This window comes from Berghia stephanieae, chromosome 2, assembly GCF_034508935.2.
Source record: "Berghia stephanieae isolate SIO BIC M18660-M18661 chromosome 2, UCSD_Bste_1.3, whole genome shotgun sequence".
Lineage (NCBI taxonomy): Eukaryota > Metazoa > Mollusca > Gastropoda > Nudibranchia > Aeolidiidae > Berghia > Berghia stephanieae.
The window spans coordinates 127,190,858-127,200,857 of NC_088361.1; the positions used below are offsets into that span (position 1 = coordinate 127,190,858).

Sequence of the window (10,000 nt, forward strand, 5' to 3'; positions counted from 1 at the left end):
TATTATATGTGTGTGTGTGTGTGTGTGTGTGTGTGTGTGTATGTGTGTCTGTGCGTATGTTTGTGTGTTCGGATGGAGGGGGGGGGGGGGCAAATATGAAGATCCCGGAGCAAACGCATCAAGGATGTTCGGTTATCATTAGACCTATGTTACAGCAACCTGGAGTATTTGCACATTTACCCAGATGGAAAAAGCTAGATTTATAAGGAAAATTTGGCACACACACGTTTGCTACCACATCATGATTAGGGCTAGGGTTTAAATTACAACTTTCAAAATTGTAGTAAATGGTCAAAATTGATCCAATTGATACTGGACCAATAGCAGATTAATAAATAACGAAAAAAAATAAACACGGGAAGAAAAAAAAATGAAACTAATAATGCGACATTTGAGTATAACGGTGTTTCGTCAGCAGAGTACACGTCAAAGGGACATCACTCCCGTTTTGTTTACATCGTGAAATCTAGCTGACGACAAAAAATGAAATAATATTTGTCATCGGATATTTAGAGAGATCAATTATAGGCATAGGATTAAGAGCACTTGCATTTGTGATCTTTTCTTCAAATAATTAATAGAATTTATATAGCTGCTTTATTGGTAAATGAGTAGCCCTTTTGCAATTTACTTATTATGATTTCAAAGAAGACCGTGAAGAAGTTCGAGTAAGAGTAAGAGTGGAGACAAAAAGTTTTAAACTTAAACAGTAAAAGTTTACTACAGTACAGAAGTCGACTGAACAGTGAAGAAATTTTGAATTTAAAAAAAAACATGAGGAGAATCGTTATCTTATATTCTACAGTTATAATTTATTCCAAACAAAGTCTTTCTTCCGACGTGTACACATCATATGCAGGCCTGACATTCAGGAGTCCTTCCACAAGTTCCCAGACTACAGTAAAGTAGACTATGCCTATCTACTACAATGAAGGCGAGGGGCAAAAGTCCCATTGGAAAAAAAATTATAGTAGAACACCCCCCCCCCCCCATTCCGCGTCCTTTATACTGGTATAAATAATGAAATAATAATAACAAAGCGAAGCCAGCGCGAGGAAATTGAGGAAAATAGCCCAATTGTGTTTGTAATAATTAATAGACACTATTTTGAGTCATTTTATAGATTTCCATTACAGCTCATAATAAATTGGGTTATCAGACCAGACCTCCAAATAAGTGCACGTCGCTTTCGTCCGTTTAAAACATAAAAAAAATTATGACCTGGATATTTTACCCCTAAGAACATTAATATTATCAACCGAAAGTCTCTCAATGTACAGAATCCGACAAATTACTGATTCATTTTGACTATATGGTAACACCTTATCATTGTAATGTCAAATAGCCGTGTACGTTCTTTTTTATTGTTTATCGTTTCGCTTATAAATACCAGCATTGTATATTGAGTCTAGAGTTAATCATTCTTTGATAAAGGGCAATATCATGATACCATAACATTTTGGGTCTAACATTCAAAATAATAATTAACTTGTTTAGTTTAGTTTAGATTACCCATTGGTTTAGAGGTTAAATCACCATCATTTGCCTTTATCTCTGATTACTTAACATGAGACAAATGTGTCGGCCAAGCTATTCTGATCAAAGTTTGATTGAACTGTTCCAACAAAAAATAATTCAATCACATTATTGATTCTCATTGATCCTTTTTTTTTTCTAATGGAGTAACTCAAAAGCAAAATATACTACATTTTGAAATTCAACATTGATTTAGACTGCATTTGCTTTTGGTATTTATTTCCTGAAAATGGCGAAGCTCATAGTGTTGTGAGTCATGGAAAGCATGATGCTTTGCTGCAAGAGCTGTCTGGAATTAGATTTCACAATGCCCCTCAATTTTGCTCTGTTGTTAAAAAAAAAAAGAAATAGTTGGGTAAAAGCAACATTGTTCATGTGTCTAAAGAAGAAAATGAAAGCAAGTTTCTTGATCAATGGTGAGAACATAGTGTGTGGGTCCGGGATGGTCAAAGCCATTCGGATTATGCAGCAGGATGGGTCGCCATTTAGTTGCACATATCCAGGTGGGCCTTTCAGGGCACCCGCGTACAGTTCCTCATTCAGGCTGGTCTCCTTACGGTCCACCGGAATTAACACCTTTGTCCCTGCATTATCTTAAAGAAATAATCCCTGATATTATGCACACAAAAAATCTAGGAATCAGTATTACAGCAATATATTACTGTTATGCAACAGTCAAATTTTTTCTTGGTAGATGGTCCAGCTAACTATTAAATAATAATGAAGATAAATGATTTCTTAACTCAGGCTGAAGAGATGACTTTGGAATTATAAGAAAATATGATGATCTTTGGTCCTGTGAGATTGAGTGGATGGGGTCATTTTACGTGAATGAATTCAATGAGATAAAATTTTTAAAACTTAAACATATATATTGTGCAATATCCACTAATCAAGCTCAAAGCACTTTACGAGGGATCACAATCCAACAGTAACATTTAACATGTAGGGCAAGAGATGACGCACCTGAGTACAATGAGAGAATATGAGAAAAGAGCCTTTGTCACTGCTCAGAGCATGCATGGATCAAATACAAGATCCATCGGTCCAGAGAAGAGTGTCATACCACAAAACCGCATAACGAAGAGAATACAAAGGTTTAGGAAATGATAAGTACAATAAAATAATAGTTTCTTATGTTTCTTGTAAAGTTGAAATGAATTTGATTTTAATTATTCTATCTTTTTTTAATTCTCTGATGTCTTCAGTTTCATAGATCACACTTGCTGCTTTTACAAGTAGATACAGGATATATTTTTTTTATATTTAAAAAAAAATGTATTCAGAGACATATAACTTTTTATTTATTGTTATGTTATTGATGGACCAAAATAAGATTTGAATGTTTTAAGCTCCACAAGAAAGTTTATATTTATTCCCACACCTTAATGCAACTACGAAAACACAATTGTAATTCCGCAACAACAACAAAATTAATTTCAAAACTGTAGAGTTTGCACTCTGAAACCAAATTTCCCTGCTGAAAAGACTATAAACAAGTTTGTATTTTATCATTGACATCTCAACTTTATGAAAAATAGGATAAATAAATGAACTATTGCCAATAATTAATAAGATAGTGACAAGACCAAGTCTTGAACAATTCCTGGCCACTCTGTGTGTTTACAACATGGTACAGCACTTATCGCCATCATGAAGACGTTTGCTCCCAAATGAAGAAGAATAAGAATAATTAATAAAATCTCACTATTATAAGTAAATTTTAGGAAGATCTTAAAAACCTTTTAAAAAGAAATACTTGATATGCATAATAAAACATTTTTTGAAATAAAATTTGAATTTAAGTTTAAAAAGAATGTTTATGCTTTATTTTGTGATATTATTTCAGTACCATAATTCCGCAACAGAAAAGATGTATGTTTGCAACCGCAAAATTTTGAATTATTTCAAAACCAAAATTTGAAATGTATGTGACCAAACATTGCATAAATTCCAATCATTTCAAAGTTCCAGACTAAAGTCTTGCCTCTAGGATTTAACAACCTCCCGATTCTATTAAGTCAACTCTTTTAACTTATTTTAAACATCAATAGTTGCATAGTAATGCCATTTAAAAAATTGATGATTCCCAGGTGTTTTGCTGCTTTGTTTGTTACTTGTAATGATATTAGTGCAGTGGGTTCCAAAAGCCTGTGTTATTTTATTGCAATGAAGTTGCACTGAACTTGAATAATCGTTCAATTTAAGGTCTACTGATTGCATCTGACCATTGCCAAAACAACTAGAGGATGTGAAGAAAAGGTTTATTTTATTTTTAGAGCTTAACAGCATTTCCTACGCTCCTAGGTCGTTTAAGAATCAATAGAATAATCTTAAATTAATTAATAAGATTTATCATCTGGTGACCTCATACACATTTAACTCACTCAACCCTAACACCGATTATATCCGGGGTTACTTTTACCCCATGCCTGTTTAGTACATTTTTATGAGACGAATTATAGGCGTTGTATCAAAGCTGATTTTTTATTTTAGTTTTTGCATGTTAATGGTAGTTGAATTAACTATACGTACATGCTCATTTTTAATACATATTTTCCTATTTTTAAAAGTAGCAAAAATGTCTAGGATTGAGTGAGTTAAGGGCATTTTTGTCTTCAAAGTTAGTTAGCTGCGGCAGCTACATAGCGGAATGGCTACGGAGTAGGGAAATAAAAGAACATAACAATGGTCAGACACATAGATCATACTACGGCATGTGGCCTGCTGAAACATGAATTTGACTATATAGATTTTAGAATTTATTATACCTTTACAAGTCAATAATTGCCCATTGTGAATTGATTTTCTTGCATTACTACTTCTAAGAGTCCTGGAATTCAGCAATGTACATATGCATATAGTTGGAGTTTTTTGTATCATTTTTTTTTCTTTTCTTTTTGATATATTTTATCAAGGAATTCCACAAGAGAATCAATGATGGAAGCTGAGAAACAGAAATATGGAGTAGAGGATTACATTGGATTTGCAGAATCACTCAAAGATCGATGTCGTCAAATGGCAAATGTCCTAGGTATTGGAAAATTGGAACGCAAGATTCATGCTGAACTCAAATTCCTACACTCTGTGAGTATTCTTTTTTATAGCGGTATTATTGTTGCTGTTGCAATTGATGTGTTGCTGCTGTTGCCGTTGTTGTTGTTGTTGTTGTTGTTGTTGTTGTTGTTGTTGTTGTTGTTGTTGTGAATCTATTTGCCATAATATGAATCACAATGGTGACCGCCTAATAATCTGCCTCCTTGGATTGTTTTTCTTTTTTTTTTTTCCTGTCTTCTTTTACTATTTGTCTTTTTAATTTAAATTTACTTAAGAGGGAACCAGTGGTTTAAACTACACTCTCTTCTCAACCCCTCTTAACCGAAATAAACTATTTCTCTCTTACTACTTGAAATTAATAGTGACTGTACGAATGATCTTACTCAAAAGAGTAATTGATTATTGTATAAGGTACAATATACACTGGGATCACAAATAGTGCAAACATTTTTTGCATCATTTTTATCACATTTAATCTTACAATCAGTCGGGTTGATTTTTTTTTTAAATACACATGTTGTTGGATATGTAATTTCATGGTAAGCATTGAAAAGTTGGTGTCTTTAAGCTATAAATATTTTGATTCAGGCTCACAAGACAGTTCCGTTGATACTATGTTAAGTTTTGTTATGTGAAAGATACCTGTTTATCAGGCAGTGAAATTGGGTATTTGAGTGGGGTTTTTAAAGAGTGCAACTTCATTTACAAGTTTGTAGCAGGTTATTATACAAAATGGGCTTTTACAAGGTGAGTTCTTAGGCAGAGCCACTATATTAGAAAATCTGTATTGCATTTGTCCAATTAGTCATTAACATTTAAATTTAATATTAAATTAAAATTTATTATCTGGTTAAAACGTCAACTAAACACAACGTGTATCTGGAGACAGCGATATATTTTCACATACTCTAAATGATAGGATTTTTGTTTAAATTATACGTTGTATTGTATAAGCAGGCTTTGATTTTTATGCTGACATGACATTTCTCACTGTTTTACAAGAGCAGTAGCAGCAATAGAACTGGGCTTCAATGTCGTGGTCATAGGTTTCAACTAAGCCCAACCGTTTCTTTTTCAACCATCGCAGGCAAAGCTTTAGTCTCTAAAAGATTGTGTTGCCAAATGTTTAATGATTCACAAAATAGACGTTTTTTTTGGTTTTCAGGTAAATTGTCCCAGCCTTATGATTGAATGAGAGAATGATTCTCAATCAGTCTGTGATGGAGGAAATATAATTTTTTTTTGTGTGATTATCTTGTTAATGTCTTAACTTTTGATGCGTTTTGAAGGTATCTTGGCTGTTGTTTGTATTCTGTTGATAATCATGATTAATTTGGTTTTTCATCTTCTTTCTTTCAGTCACTAAATTTGCTGATGAACTACTCTCTTTGTACACTTGCTAAGATATTAGTTAGTAAAATCGAATGAACAAGAAAAGGGTTGACAGGCAATTTGGATAGTTAGGTCTTCCTTTCTCTTGCATCAAATATGAAATGTATACCCCCATCTAGCCTCCTCGCCTCTATCTAGTGCAATGTCAGGGTGAAATTGATCCTAATAGTTAAACATCTTTTAGCGGAATGGTGGATTGTTTCACCATTGATATGATTTTTTTTAGCTTTTAATATTGGCTTTAGTTCTCTCAATTGAAAATACATTAAATTAATCAAATCTCATGATTTTGATTTCAAATTCTATTTTTAACAACTTATTCCTCCTGACTTGACGACACGATAGCAGGTTGAGGTGTTAGGTAAGACATAAGACAAACCACCTCAAACCTATGTGTGTATGTGTGTGTGTGTATGTGTGTGTGTGTGTGTGTGTGTGGTTGTGTGTGTGTGTGCGTGTGTGTGTGTGCTTGATTTACCAGAAACTGAAACTTGTGACGTTGAGATTTATATTTTCTTTTAGAAGATTAAGTGTAATTTCTTACATTGAAAAGCAAATATTCAAAGTTCTTCTTTATAATTATTTTGATCATCACCCTTTTCACTCTGGTATCATACGACGTTGAGGCAATGAATGAGTGTCTTAAATTATTTTCAAATGCGTCTCTTTACAATAAGTCTTGGATGTAATCACACAACTGCTTCAGTCGAAACAAGGGAAATAACAAATGATCACGCAATACCATGTTAACTTAATGAGTTATTTCCCTTCCAATGAACTAAAAAAAAGAAGCAACTGCTCTCTATCTAGCTAGCTAGCTATCTCTCTATCTGTCTATATGTCGATCTATCTGCCTTTCTGTCCGCCTGTATATCTTTATATTAATTAATCTATTTATCAATTTATGTCTGTCTATCTACCGATTACCTATCTACCGGGTTGCTCAGAATAACTGTCGCTGTCTGGCAGTCTTGTATGTCTATTCTATTTAAGCCAGATTGCTACAATTTTTACATAAGTATTCGACAGATATAAATTTTCATTATCCTAAATTTGAAATTTCAACAATTATAAGTGTTATGTGCGGCTATGTGGTCTGGTCGTATGACACTCGCTTTCGGATCGGAAGGTTCAAGCCTCGCTCGGCGCCTAGTTGAGTTCTTGGAAAAGTCTCTTTACTCACATTCTTTCACCGTACTCAGGTGTATAACGAGTACCTGGCCGTTAACAGCGTTGTCTCTGTCGGAAAAAAACTGTAATATCGCCTAACAGGCGTCATGTCCCGTCCTACGTGTTTAGTGTTGCTGTTGGCCAGGTACCCCCGTGTAAAGCGCTTTGAGCCCGTTTAATGGATATTGCGCCATATAAAAGCTCAATCAATCTCTTATTGGAATTGCCAAGACAAAATAGGCAAATTTTTGTTTAAATAAATGTTCGTCTTTTTTCGTTTCATGCATCATGGTGCGAGTTTGACAGGAATTTCTTTTTGATTAGAAAATCAAATTAACAATATCGAATGAAAGAAAAGCAATTCATGTTATTTTTACCAATAAATATTTTATGAAATGGAATGTATTCATCTGAAATGCAGTGTTATGCCACTGCCTTGGTTTTTGACAACTTAACGCAGACGGGAAGAATCACTCTTTGGGCAAACTAGTGACATCTGTCCAAACGGAATTTATTTTCTCCTGGAATTCTGTCAAAATTTAGAAATGGTTGTCTCTGGTTTTCATAAACTTTAGTCGAAAGGGTATTCCAGAAATGATAATCTAGTGGACTGCAGTCCGGATAATTTTGGTGGCTAACTTTCTTTGTCAATTAACCTTCTGGAAATTGGATTCAATAGTCCGATGTCACGTCGCCCAGCAACGGGGCCATCGTGGTTCTAAACAAAGAAAATCGGTACTTTTTATTCTTCATGCTGGCTAACACTTTTCATATGTCTTGTGATCAGAATGTGTAAAAGTCAAAACATGATCAGATTTATAATGTTGTTTTCCCCCTCTGTTTACACTTTTATGCTCGTCGGTGAAGTTTTTCATAAGGGTGTCCGCCATTGTTCCGATAGTTTAGAGCCAGTTACTAAGTTACCATGCGTTATTACAAGGGAAGTGACGTTACGACTGTTGAAGCGTATTGGCGATGCAAAGTTTTGTGTCAAATTCCAAAGGTCGGTTTTGAAAAAAAAAAAATGAAATCATTTTAGCATAAAGATAACGCTTTTTGCAAGTAGGCAACAATTATTTCTGTAAATGCGCTGTGTAAACCGAAGCAATGCCTTTCGTTTTGTCGTGATCGACGAAAACGGACTCTGCAAATCCTTTAATGGAGACAAAACATGATACCATGAGTATCTGTGAGGTTGCACTACTTGTGTGACACATCTATCCAGAGGAATGTTTCTTTCTGAAACAATACTCACATGGGTTCTTTTTAGTGCAAAAGTAACACCCACTCCAAGTGATTGTAATCAACCAAACCGTGAAATCAATTACGTAAGAAGTCACACACACACTCTTACAATCACTCAATTTGGCATCTGTTTGATTGTTGCGTTAAATAATTATATTCTACTCAATTTGAAAACATAATTTTAAATATTTGATTTATTAACCAATGTCAACGTTTGAGGTAACATAGTGAAGAAGTGGAAGACCTCTATACAGAGGACAGTTATTCTGAGCCACCCGGTATTTTAACAAGTCCATTTTCTTGGGTGCTTTTAAGTAAAACTCAATTTTTTGATATCTTGCTTTGACCACGGCCTCACTATTTCATGTGTGCTTGTGATGAAATGTGCGGCTATGTGATCTTGTGGTATGACACTCGCTTTCGGATCGAAAGGTCCTGGGTTCGAGCCTCGCGTTCGGCTCACAGTTGAGTCCTTGGAAAAGACTTTTTCCTCATATTCTCTCACCGTACTCAGGTGTAAAATGAGTACCCGGCCGTTAACAGCGTTGGCTTTGTCCGAAAAATTGTAATATCGCCTAACAGGCGTCATGAACCGTCCTACATGTTCAATGTTGCTATTGACCAGTGACCCCTTGTAAAGCGCTTTGAGCATATTTAGTGGATATTGCGCTATATAAAGCTCAATTTATTATTATTTATTTATGAAATAATTTTAACGCGTCACAAGTGCGTAAAAACTCGAGAAAAAACTCAAATAACACCACCCCCCCCCCCCAACACCATCAATCTTCTCTCGTTTAAGCCGTCGATGACACTGGTTGTTTTTGCCATATTCTGTCATAATGCAATTTGCTAAAACAATGGCATCGTCTACGCTCACATTATATTTTTAGTCACCCCGTGATTTTTGTCTCAATGGTCGTGTGGTTATTGATTTGCGAAAATAGCTTCATAATGGTGTACGTGTGTGTACCATTCCCTCAACACTGTTTTTCTCTTGTAAAAATAAATAAAGTAAAGGGTGAGGGCGACGATTAGGATTCGAGAGGGTAAAAGAAATAATTATTTGCAAAATGAACGAGTTGATAATATTACGATCCTGTCTTCTTTTTTTTTTTTCTAACATGATTTACGTTTCGTAAAAACAAGAGATAAATTGAGTAGGTAAAGGGGTTTGAACCCGCGACCTTACTGTTACCGACACCCCCAGTAAGGTCGCGGGTTCAAACCCCCATCACCGTCCTGAAATTTTTATTCTCTAATGTCTTCTGCCACTTTCCTACTCACTTCATCTCTTGTTGTTAACATAAATGCCTGCTCCACTCACTTTTCTGAATTACATGTCGTAATGTAAGTCACAAAAGACGACGTTCACTTTATGTGCACAGTCGTAACAATTAGTATAGACTGTTTGCTTTGTTTTTATTTGCTATACTTTTACTTACGCACAACATTATACACGCACCCACCCACACTTAACATTCACATACGCGCGCGCGCGCGCACACACACAGGAATATACGTACACTAGTTTGAAATCTTCCGGCTGAACTTGGTTGTTATTGATGGGTTGTTGTTGCATTTTTTTAAAAAATATAAG

General features: G+C 34.9%; 1 protein-coding gene across 1 annotated transcript in view; it reads left to right on the forward strand.

The window, feature by feature from the left end:
- Positions 1-428: 428 nt before the first annotated feature.
- Positions 429-10,000, forward strand: part of LOC144966558 (UPF0415 protein C7orf25 homolog) — a 209,039-nt gene continuing 199,467 nt past the window's right edge. The window contains exons 1-2 of the mRNA XM_078903222.1: positions 429-668; positions 4,455-4,623. Coding sequence (XP_078759348.1) covers positions 637-668; positions 4,455-4,623 — 201 coding nt within the window. The 5' untranslated portion in view covers positions 429-636. The remainder of the gene's footprint in view (positions 669-4,454; positions 4,624-10,000) is intronic.